Source organism: Peromyscus leucopus, chromosome 1, assembly GCF_004664715.2.
Source record: "Peromyscus leucopus breed LL Stock chromosome 1, UCI_PerLeu_2.1, whole genome shotgun sequence".
Classification (NCBI taxonomy): domain Eukaryota; kingdom Metazoa; phylum Chordata; class Mammalia; order Rodentia; family Cricetidae; genus Peromyscus; species Peromyscus leucopus.
In genome coordinates, this window is record NC_051063.1 from 101,893,740 (window position 1) to 101,906,777 (window position 13,038).

The window sequence follows — 13,038 nt, forward strand, 5'->3', positions numbered from 1 at the left end:
CAAGAACAGAGAAAAGAATCAGGCTAGCAAATAGTGCCTAGGTAACTTTTGTTCTACTTTGCTCTTCAGCTTCCTAGATAAATGTAATGACTTCTCTTCTATTGGTATACATATACTTTACCATGCCCTTAATCCACTGTGTTTACAATGAACTATATGTCACGATAGACATATTTGTGGACACACTTGTTCATTACATACACATCATTAATATTTAATGCTTATGAATGTCAAAAATACACAATTTTTATAAACCTAATTTTAAGGAAGCAAAGAGTAAAGATAAGATATATAAAAATTTATATAAATTTTATTTTCAGATTCTCTTAACATACCAAAAATCTGGGAACCAATATTGGAAACTCTGTTCATTCAAGCAATATTTAACTCCTTTCCAAATTTACCTCTGAAATATATGAGAAGTTTATCTTTTCTTCCATTCTTTTTGGTGGGGGAGGGGATTTGAACAAAGTTTCACTATGTAGCTAGGGTTGGTCTTGAACTTGTGATACTCCTGCCTCAGCCTCATGAATGTTGGAATTATAGGCATATACCGCCATGCTCAGCTTCATTTCTTTCTATTCTTTTAGCTAATAAATAGTGTGGCTCTCTTATGTCAAATACCCTGTATCATTTTTTCCACATCTGCAACTCTTTCAGTACATTTTTTCATTCTGAAGATGGAATAAACTATTTTTTCTATAAATCTGCCTTATTAATCACAAACAAAATGTCCTTTAAGAGCTTCTGATGTACTTAGAAGAGAGACATAAATTCCACTATCAGAGCTCTCAAAGTCCATGATGCTACACCTACCTACCTGCCTTTACATCTCTAGCAACCTACACCATTACTCTTCCATTTGGTCCCTCTAATCCAGCCAAATTTGCATCCCTGGATCTCATTAAAATGCTTCCTGATATAAAGTTTCTAGAAAATGCCTTTTCCAATTCCCTTATAATGTCTCCCCACATCTGTTTCTCTTTGCCTGGCCCATCTACCCATTCCAAGTAGCCCTTTTCCAAATGCTAGAAGAAGTTTAAAACTCTTTGGTATGTTGCTTTCACATGCTGGAATCTTTCTTCTTATAAATAAATGTAGCTAATTAAATATTGCATAAGTATTTTCAGAAAGATGCATATAAGTATATGTATATATACCTTTCTGAAAATATTAAAAGTTAAACACAATAAAGGATAAAATATACAAGCATTTTCATATATTTGTTGAAGAAAGAAAACAATAAATGAATGAAAATAAATGATTAAATATTAGGCTCTCTCAAAGATTCTTGAAAACCATCAAATACCCCCATTATCTTCTTTATATGGATTGAAAATTGTCAACCAAGGGAAAGAAAATCTCTTCTCAAGTCCACAGAAAATAAATGGGACAGTTTTGAGGTAAGGAATAGTGGAGTTGGCTCACATACATATTTGAGAGAGAAAGACAGAGACCTAAAGACAGGGACAGAGAGAGAAATACAATCCAGAGAGCTGGTCTGTGGACTCCAAGTGAGGAGGGGTCAGAGCCATACAACCAGGTAGTCTCCCTGCTCTTTCTGCCCCATTTCTGTTGGAGGATGAGTAATTGTTGTATGGGGTCCATGATTACAAATAAGCTAGTTTTCAGATTGTGATCTCTTGGAATCCTCGAAAGGTAGAATCCGTGTCCATTTACAAAACCATCCTGGGGCTGGAGAGATGGCTCAGCCGTTAAAGGCTAGGCTCACAACCAAAAACCATCCTGCCTTTTAACCAGAATCCAGGCTTCTCTCCAAGTAGATGGTCATCTCTAAGCAAGAACTTTATAGTGCCTGTCTAGTTTTCTGGCTATGTCCTGAGTGTGGAACTTTGTGAGACTTCACATGTTGCATGGCAGCCCCTCACTTCTCAGGGCCTATTAGTCCCTCTTTCCAGGCAAGTCTGATAGTCTCCATAATGATCAGATGGGGCATCCCCCAGGCTGTTTTTCTTTGGCAGTTCTTGAAGAGTCTTTAGTAACCTTTGATGGAATCCTCAGGGCCAGCTGAATTACTACTGTATGCAAATAGCTGGGTCTTCTATTCCCTCCCTTTTACTGTTTTTACCCTGTACAGTCCTCTGTCACTCCTATCCTTAGTCTACATCTTTTCCTCTTTACTAAGAATTCACATCTCTCTTTGTTCCATCTCTCAATTTAAATCCTTATCTGTTCCTCAATCTCATCTTTATTTCAACTTCTCCATGCACTATTTTCCCCCTGTATGCTTCTTTTATTCCTAGGAAAAGCATTCATGTTTCATATCTTATTTCCCTCTTAGCATTTCATTATAGCATGACTCTATACACTATTCTCTTCTGTCTTAATCCTCTCCTCTATTAGAATTCTCTGAGGGCTTGATCTTTAAAGTACACATAAAATATCTTGTATAAAATTTGCCTATGTAGAAGACATAACAAATTAAGACTCTTCCTACCTGTGTCAATCCCTGTGTTCCAGTTCTGAATTATTTTTGCTCTATCTTCCCTGAGAATAGCATACAACATATTTATGAAGACAACTCAGACCTCTGTGGGTGACTACATCCAACATGATTCCGTAGGGATTTTTCAGCTGCTCTGGCAAACATCCCTTAAGGACTGATGTGCAGCTGCTTGGGCTACTCTATCCTTGTTTCTTCAAGAACTCTAACCTCTTTCTTCAGACAACACAGACCAAAGTTTTTTTTTTTTCATCTCAAAACTTTCATTTTATTTTTATTTGTGTTCTTTCTGTCTGTCTCTATATCTCTCTGTGTGTGTCTCCCTGTCTCTCTGTCTGTGTGTCTGTCTCTCTCTTTCACACACACACACACACACACACACACACACACACACACACACACTGATTTGCTTCCTACTACATCACTCATTTATGAGTCCACCCCTCTTCAGATCCCAGTCTTCTGCCTCTAAAGCTATTCTTAGCCTCAGTGACTACATCATGCTACAGTTTGCCCTGAAGCTGTACCGGAGTTCACTCACTTTTGGATGGAAGAAAAACTTGCCTAGATTCTGTCCATCAGAAACAAAGATTTTTGAGTTTGTAGGGAGTTCTTGGGTTTTCTGGTTTATAATTTCAATGTATTATGTCTAAGTTCTCACATTTGTTTTAATACACTTTTGTATGATGAACCTTTTTGTCAATGATATCATTCTTACTACAACAGTCAGTTACTCCAGCCCATGCCTTTGTGTAGTCTACCCTTCATGTTCCTTGGGAGCTTGTTTGTTTTTCTACGTAAGCATATTCAACTCCACAGCAAATAATCACACATCAGATAGAAATAATTTATGAAGTGATAGTTTTTTCTTAGCCATACTAGAGAATATATAGCAGAACTTTAATTTCTTTTATACTATTTTATTAAGTTTATTTTAGATAATATATAAAAGCCTTAACAATTCTATATTACAGTAATTATGTAATATATTGATAGATGTATACATCATTACATAATGTTTAAACCAAGTTAAACATATATATATATGTTTTCAAATATTTATTCTATCCACTAAATATTTTCTTATGGGTGTTCGAAATGGACATTATTTTTTTATTTGTGGCTATCCTACTGTACAATAGAACACAGGAACATTTTTCTCATAACTATAACTTAGTAGTCATTGATCAAACTCTCCATTCTTCCCTCCCCCATACTCTCTTCAGTCTCTACCCCTTTGACTTTTGTGAGCCCAACATTCTTTGATTTCATGTATGAGTGAGATCATAGAGTTTTTCTTGATCTCCGTGGCTTGTTTTAATTTAGCATAGTGACAGGATTTCATTGTATTTATGGCTGAGTAGTTAACCATTGTGCATATATATGATTTTTTTTATTCATTCATCATTTAACTGGCACTTAGGTTGTTTCTTACCCATTGTGTATAGTGCTGAAATAATCATGGAATGCAGATGCCTCTTCAACACACTATTTCCATTTCCTTTAAATATAAAGTCAGAAGAGAGATTTGCAGGGTGATGGAAGGGTTCTATTTTTGTATGTTGAAGAAACACCATGCTATCTTACATGATAGCTTTACTAATGTGCGTTCCAATCAACATTGTACAAGCATCCCTTTCTCTCACCAGCACTTGCTATCTATAGTTGTGGGAGGAGAACTAATATCTGGTGGAAGTTTTAATTTGAACTTCCATGATAATTACTACTGCGGAACATTTCTTCCATGTGTTCATTGACCATTTGTAGGGCTTCTTTAGAGAAATGACAACCTGGGTCTGTTGCTCTCTCCTAATCAAGTTACCATTTTGTTTTGTTTTGTTTTTTTTTACTATTGAGCTTTTGGAGTTCCTTCTAAACTTGGGGTAGCAACCCATTACCAAAGTTTGTTGATAATTTCTCAAACTCTGTGTTGTCTTGTCATTTTGTTTACTGATGCCTTTGCCTTGCAAAATCTTCAGGTTTCTGGAAACCATTTGTCAGGTTTTGCTTTCTGTTTCCCTTGGAGTCTTATCTGAAATGTCCTGTATATTCCAAATTCCTGAAGGATTTTTCTTACGTTTTCTTCTAGTGTTTCCATGATGGTTTCAGTACCTGGCACCACATAAACATCCATGCCCGTAAACCAGTCACTTAGCATGTGAAGACCAGGATCAGAAGTTCAAGGTTTCCTTAGCTAGACTGAGAGTTGAAAACTAGCACAAGATACATGAGATCTTTTCTCAAAAGTAAATAAATAAATAAATAAATAAATAAATAAATAAATTATTTTTAAAGGATTGATTTCCAGAGGGTTCTCTGTTTTCCAAACACAGTAGATTGATATATCACCCATGAATGTTTAGAAAATAAAACCTACCAACATATCGTTTAAATAAGAGGATTTATTATCATCAAACCAGGTCATTTAGTATCTCTCTACCTGAATTTCCTCATTGGTAAATTGGAAACCATGATATCTACTACACTAGTTTTTAAAAAATTACTTTGGGAATGGAGGGTAGGCTGGGGGTAAGAGGAGGGGGGGGGGGGGGGAAGTATAGGGGAACCCATGGCTGATATGTAGAACTGAATGGTATTGTAAAATAAATATATATATATACATATATATATATATATATATATATATATATATATAAAGAGTTTAATGTGCAAAAATGCAATGTGCTATCTGTGTCAGACCATCTTCAGTTCTATCATACAATATTTTGTTATGGAATAAGAACTAAAGGAAACCATGTACCTTCTTGACTTGGTATTTCTAACATAACTGTGGGGAGAGGGCACCTTACTTCTCAAGGTCAGGAAAACATCAGTCCAGGAAAGGTGCCTGAGGTGCAGATATGCTAAGATTTGGGAGAGTTTGTATGCTGCTATCATCTTGATTCCAGAAATGTCATTGATTATGAGTGATGATTCTTGTGGAAAATATTCAGTAGCTGACTATTAATTGACTAATCTGTTGATGTTTCCAGACTCAATTTCAAATGTTAGTTAAGAGAATATCTTCATATTACCTCAAAAAAAAATAAATATCCAATAAAATATAAAAAAAATACTTAACTATGTGTACAGAGTTTATCATATTGTCTAGGTTAAGTTAAATTCTTCATAAGTATATATCCTTATGGTCACTAATGAAAAAACAAAATCTTTGTGTGAATGTTGAAAATTAAACTTCAGTTTAACATCGGGAATTACCAGGGTTTTGTAAGTCCTTGCTGCACAAAGCATGGCCCTCAAACAAGTAGTATATCACCTGGGAACTTGTTAAAATGTAAAAAGGAAAAAAAAAAAAACTTTCACCTCCAAGCCCCAGTAATCAGTGCACTTCCAGAGCTCCCAAGTGGTTTGCATATGCATCAACATTTGGGAAGCACTGTTCCAAACCACTCCTTTTAAAAAATCACTGCTGCAAGCATTGGGGATGTAACATTGGTCTCCAGGGCATACACTATCCAATAAGGTGACATACGTGTCTATGTTACATAACTCTAATAACTGTAACATGTTTGCACACATTTTAAACCTAAAATGTCTTAGGACATATGTTAGACAGCTCAAGAAAGTGTAACAGGAAATCAAGTGGTGATTTAGACAAGGGGATGAACTTAGGCAGCAGTGGGAATCTTCAGATGTTTGCAAACATGCAACCTAGAAGTCTTGTAGGTAAGCAAGAGTACAGAGTCACTAAACCAAAAGTGTTTTGGGAATACCACCTTGATTCAAAGGAGGAGTCAGACTGGTGTACATGGTGCATTGCGTGTGCATTCACGTATACACACAGTAAGTACTGATACGTGAGCTCAGTTTTAACCCACAACCCTTTTTCACTAATTTTCACTAGAACCTCACAATATTTTTCAAGGAAAGAATTTTATTTTGGGCCATCAATAACACCTAATGAAAAAAGTCGATGGAATTCTTTATTAAACTCTTTATTGTAAGAAATAGAGCAGAATGTGTATGAAAATGTGATAATCAAACCCTTTATTTTGTATGACTGATATATATAAAGTAGGAAAGGAAAAAGAAAGAAAATGGAGAAGAATTTTCCAAAAGGCAGAATAATTCTTCTTGAAGTTGGATCAGTTTAATAAGTTTCTTGAGGTCAATGCTCTCATAGAGACACATCAACTATTCAAAGTCATTGACCTTTACCAAAGCTGGGACTTCCAGCTCCCCACATCATCCTTTCTTAAGATTTCCATTGGCTAAAAGTAAACCAATAAACATGAACAAATTTCAAGTATGTTTAATTTTATTTTCCAGGTTTATCTGTTTTCACTTTTTACTTCTAATAGGTTTTTCTCTACTATTTCATATCTGAAAAACAATCAAAATTGAATAGAATGTTTTTGTATATGCTTATATTGTAGCTCATTGATATTTATTTGTCATTTTTTTTTTTTTTTTTATATTGTTTTTTAAGATACAATCTTACTAGCCAGACGGCACTGGCACACACCTTTAATCCCAGCACTGGGGAGGCAGAGCCAGGAGGATCTCTGTGAGTTCCTCTACAGAGCAAGATCCAGGACATGCACCAAAACTACAGGGAGAAATCCTGTCTTGAAAAACAAAAACAAACAAACAAACAAAAGATACAATCTTACCATTAGCTCCAGGTAGCCTAGAACTCACTATGTAGACTAGGGTAGCCCCAAACTCCATAATTATAGTATAAAATTTCATTCAATTTTGTAACACCTATTTCATGATTTTTCAACAAATGAGGACGACAATACTATTAATAGTAATAATGGAAGGGCCTGCACTACAGTCGGGAACACTTTGAGGATTTATTCCTCATTACTCCCCAAGTCCCCCCAGAAGATCAGTCATGCATTTACCCCCTTGGCAGACCATGTGGCACCACACAGATACCTATCTTAGTTTCATTTAATGTTGCTGTAATTAAATACCCTAACAAAGGGTTATTTAGCTCACAATTCCAAATTATTCTGTTAGCTGGAACATTTTATAGATAACTATTAATTCCATTTGACCTATGACAGAGTTTAACTCAGAAGTTCCTTTGTTGGTTTCAGTTTTAGTGAGAACGAAATATTGAAACACCTAGGTGACATATTGTGATGATTAGCTTTTTATGAAGTTGAGAACCCCAATGTTCAATGTATATATTGCAATTGTTGTATCTCCTTAATTGATTTTCTCTTTATTAATATATAGTGGCCTTTTAACTCTTATCATTTTGGTTTGAGTGGTCTACTTTAGGAGATACAAAAACATCTACACCAGTTTGTTTTCAGCTTCAGTTTACTTGAAATTTAGACTTTATCCTGTGGATACCTTGGCCAGTGAGGTGTTTCTTGAAGGCAATAGATAGAAAGAGAGTAGTTTTAATCCAATCAGCTAGTCTATCCCTTTTCATTGGGGAGTTGAGGCCATTTATATTTAAGGTTATTATTGAGAGATGTTTGCTGATTCCTGTAATTTTCATTGCTTTTCTGTTCTGTTAGATTATTGTTTGTTTTTAATCCCCTGTTGGAACTGTGCATTTGCTAGTTTGTTGTTGTGGACATGATGGGTTCCTTCCTAGCTCTCATTGGTTTAAAATCTTCATTGGACATGTTCTTCTTCCGTAGCTTTGAGATCAGTAACTGAGAAGTTAGGATCCTTTAGAGGAATCACGTTGTCTTTCTTTTTCATGGTTTTGTAGGCTTTGCTTTGTTGTTGGCACATTTATTGGCTTCAGTGCTTCCAAGTTTTATCTGAGGATCTCATGGGCAGCTTACTTTTAAGAAGAAAGAGAAAGGAACAAGCAACAATAAAAATAAAAATGAAAATAAATTCCCCAAATTTCCTAGTAACTTCAAAAGTAAACTTAGATCAATGTAAGAAGGCAATAAAAAATGGAAGTAAACTAACTCTTTTATAATAGGAATAAGGTGACAAAACCAAATTCAACTAAAATTACAATACAAAGGAAAGAGAGGACGCCAGGGGAAAAAACAAAACAAGGCTAAAAAAAATTGCCCAATAATGAAAGAAAATGTGCACAAAATTAGACTAATGTATGCATAATATATTAATACAGTGAAATAAAAATACTACTAAAATTGTAGTAAAGTAAATTGAAGCTCCAGGAGCAAAACAAAATACAGAAGCTAAAACAGTTGTTGAAACACCTTCCTCCTCAGTCCTAGAAAACTGAGGTGTGTGAGTTATGTGGTGAGATCAGTTGGCCCTACATGCCTTGTCTTTCTTGCAGTTGATTTTGGTGTTGAGTCTCTATTGGACAAGAATCCAGTCTGCCAGGGTTGTTTTCACTTTAGTAATTTCCCTTTTTGGTGGACCATGGGTATCTGTTTTCCGTTCATATGTTTTTAGATGGGAAGGTTCCATCCCCCTCCTGAGAGGGAGGACCACAGAGAGGAGGGAGTCCTGGCACCAGTATGAATAAAACATCCTATGTGGACGATGAGACAACCATTTGTTTGCACAGAATAATATGTTGCCTAACCACATGAACATAATTCCCACCCCTAGTCTTTAGTATTTTTCTTTAAGATGGAGTGTCAGCCTGGCAGTGGTGGTGCACGCCTTTAATCCCAGCCTCACCTACAAAACAAGTTTGAAAATAGTCAGAGCTGTTTCACAGAGAAAGCTTATCTCAAAAAACAAAATAACATACAAATAAACAAAAAGAGAAGAGTCAGTCAGAGATAGAATTCAGCGTTAAGTTCTTGAAGGCTGAATATCTTTTAGGTGGGTTTGGTTTTTATTAATTCTGGTACTGAATAGTTAGCTTGAAATGTCTCTCTCTCTCTCTCTCTCTCTCTCTCTCTCTCTCTCTCTCTCACACACACACACACACACACACACACACACACACACACACATGCATGCACATGCACACCTCCCCCCACCCCCAAGCACCATGCATACACACATGAGATAAATCTTAAACAGCTATGTCAGCCATTGGGTGGTTCAGCTTAGTGCCTGGTACTGGCATATGGTGCTGGCAGCTGGCTCCAGCCCACAGGCAGTAGCTGGTAGCCATGTCTCTGTACATCGCTGAGCGTACCCATGGTCACCAGAAAGCCATGTTTGACTCCATGTTTTGAACTTTTTTTTAAAGCTTTCTCAGGCATTATAAGGATACATGTGGCTGGATGTTGGGCACTATATGTAGTCGGAATTTCCTTTGGGCAGCCAGCTCACAGAAAACAACATGGAAACTTATTATCAATTATAAAAGCTCAGCCTTTAGCTTAGGCTTGTTCCACTAGTTCATAACTTAAATAAACCCATTTATATTAATCTACATTTTGCCTCATGGCTTTTTACCTCTTTTCCATCTTGCACCTCCTGTTTCCTCTCCTTGTCCTCTGTGTCTCTCCTGTGCATTGGTTCATATCCTCTTCCTCTGCCTGGAAGTCCCACCTAACCTCTTCCTGCCTAGCTATTGGCCATTCAGCAAAAAAAGGCTGTTCAGCACCTTGGCAAAGATACATCATCACAGTATACAAAAAGATTATTCCACAACACTTCTCTCTCTCTCTCTCTCTCTCTCTCTCTCTCTCTCTCTCTCTCTCTCTCTCTTTCTCAAAATCATAATCATAAAACAAAAAGCAAAAATGTCAAAGCAAACAAAAAGAACATACCAGAACAAAACAAAACAGAAAGTGTACACAGAAGAACCATGTGATCCACTTTTCTACTCCTGAGACTAGAACGTACCCTGGACTGTTGTTGACATAGTTAGTGACACTCCACTGGAGATGTTTGATTAACTTGGAGGCTTTTTAAATGTATTTTCAGGGCGGGAACCTAAAGGCAGAAGAAGCCTATACAGGGGTCATGAAGGGATGCCATTTACTAGCCTGCTTTCTTATTCAACTCAGGACCACCTTCCCAGGGATGGTAACCACTCACAACGGCCTGGTCCTTCCACATCAGATATTAATCACAAAAAAAGGTCCATGGGCTTGCACACAGGCCAATCTGGTGGGACATTTTCTCAGGTAAGTTTCCCTCTTCTTCAATGACTTGACTCCAGCTTGTGTCAGCTTGACAAAAACACTAGCTAACACAACTATTTTTGAAGTACTGATCTAATAAAACCTGGAAGTTTAGAACCCAATGTGTGTATAAATTGCAACTTTATTTTAAACTGATCCCTCTTGTGCAGAAATCCTACAGGTGGATCAGGGTGGAGATGGAGGGCAGGCAGGATTTGGGTGGGAAGGGACAGTTTCTCTTCCTTGAAGCCTCATGTGCCCAGAGCAAAAACTACAAGAGCAATTGGCAAATACAGTCATTTTCTTATAAAACCAATAGCTTTGCCAACCCTTCTTCTCTTCCGTAAGTGGGATCTGTACCCAGTTGTGTATACAGTTCGGTCTTCTAAAACACCGTGTTCTATCTATTATTAAAAAATTAGCAGCATTTCAGTTGCCAACAGTTAACTCAGGAAATCTTTTTTGTGGCTATGGTGACTTTGAAATGAGTAAGATTTTCAAATGTACTTATGAAAGTATGTCTAGAAAACAAACTGAATACAAAGGGTTAGTAATGACCTAAAGTGTCTTACAAATTTCAAAACACTGAGCTAGAATGCTTAAGTCATTTGGTATATGGATTATAAAGCATTTTTTCCTATTTCCTTATACATAAAATATGAGCAATAATGCCTCATAAGATCTGAGAGTATTTTATAAGAATTTTGAGGAAGGCTGGAGAGACAGCTCAGAGGTTAGGAGCACTGGTTACTCTTTCAGAAGTCCTGAGTTCAATTCATAGTACCGCATGGTAGCTCACAACTATCTGTAATGAGATCTGGTGCCCTCTTCTGACCTGCAGGCATACATGCAGGCAAAACACTGTACACAGTAAATAAATCTTAAAAAGAATTGTGTGGAAAGTGTGAGATTTTTAAAGTGCTATTTATTTGCTGCTGATGTCATTATCATTGTTGATTTACCTTTTCACAATTCAAGCACCCTCCAGTAATAAAAAGATAAATATCTTCCACCCTCAGATATTTCAGAATTATGCGTTCCTCTCGTTGTTCGTTTGGGACTATAAATACTAGCCCAACAGCTCAGTCTGGGTTTCCCATTTGGAAAGTAGCCGTCCATATTTGAATGTGTTCTTCTCCAGGGACTTACTTGAGAGAGAAGAAGAAGTGGCAGTCACCTGATCTTGGTTCCTGTCTTTAGGATCTGAAGAAGCCTGTCTCGGATCTGCTTGGTACGAACAGCATAGACAATGGGATTAAGGATGGGGGGAATGAGGAGATAGAAGTTGGCCAGCAGCGTGTGGATTGGAGGAGGCACATGGTGACCGAACCGGTGGATGAGGGAAGAAACGGCAATGGGAACGTAGAAAATCAGAATGGCACAAATGTGAGAGCCGCATGTCCCCAGGGTTTTAAGCCTGGCCTCGGGAGTGGCCAGCCCCATCACGGCTCTGAAAATCATTACATAGGAGGCAGCAATGGCCACTGAATCCAGGATCAACACCAGAAAGCCAATGCTCAACCCATAGACATTGTTGACTCTGCTGTCACCACAGGTCAAGGCAACCACAGCCATGTGCTCACAGTAGGAGTGAGAGATGACTCGGGTTTTATAAAGAGGCAGTCGCAGGCGGATCATAAGCGGTAGAGGTCCAATGTAAAGGACTCCTCGGAGGAGGGCAGCCAGCCCCAGACGACCCACCACTGCCTGGGTGAGCACCATGCTGTGCCGCAGTGGGTTGCAGATGGCTACATAGCGGTCAAAAGCCATGGCAAGGAAGATGCCTGACTCAACGGTAGCAAAGCAATGGATAAGAAACATTTGACATAAGCAGGCATCCAGTCCAATGTTGCCAGCACCAAACCAGAAGATTGCCAGAAGTTTGGGCATAGTGGAAGTAGACAGAACCAGGTCAATGACAGCCAGCATGCACAGAAAGAAGTACATGGGCTGGTGCAGGCTGTGCTCTACCCTTACCACCGCTAGGATGGTGATGTTCCCCACCACAGCCACAAGGTACATGGAACCAAAGGGGATGGAGAGCCAGATGTGCAGGGATTCCAGTCCTGGGATGCCGGTGAGCCAGAACGAGCTGGGGACTGAGCAGACATTATGAAAAGTGGGCATCGCTATTTATAAGTAAATCTCATTTGTGTCCCCACACTCAGCAAGACATTTTCCCCTGGAAATTAAAGAAAAAAAGATAGTATTCTTGGGACAGATAAAAAAAGCATCATTGAATATACAGTGAAACACAACTTTTAGAAGAAACTATGACATTTCATACGACATTGAATTTCATGTTACATTAAACTATCCATGTAAATGGATACAAACATAATCAAAAATATGTGTTTGAATGAATGGATGATTTTTTATAGTATAATCCTCAATGAGTGATATTTTACATCAATAAATGAATTGTCCTGAGGCAGGAGTCAACTTATTTGGTGATTTATTTCTCTGGGTATACTATAAAGTAGCTTTTGGGGATAATATTAGAATGATCTTCTGATGTCCCACTAAGGAAGCAACCTGCTTGTCAAGAGACAATACCAGATGAAG

The 13,038-nt window shown here is 37.6% G+C and overlaps 1 protein-coding gene across 1 annotated transcript; it reads right to left on the reverse strand.

The window, feature by feature from the left end:
• Positions 1–11,493: 11,493 nt before the first annotated feature.
• On the reverse strand, positions 11,494–12,609 carry LOC114706719 (olfactory receptor 52M1). The gene has a single exon (XM_028889209.2). It carries the CDS (start codon positions 12,598–12,600, stop codon positions 11,647–11,649), a length of 954 nt encoding a protein of 317 aa, XP_028745042.1. The 5' UTR covers positions 12,601–12,609; the 3' UTR covers positions 11,494–11,646.
• Positions 12,610–13,038: the final 429 nt, after the last annotated feature.

What these genes read in the sequence shown, in the direction of transcription:
- LOC114706719 (XM_028889209.2), bottom strand. Translation starts at nt 12,600, where the DNA reads ATGCCCACTTTTCATAATGTCTGCTCAGTCCCCAGCTCGTTCTGGCTC.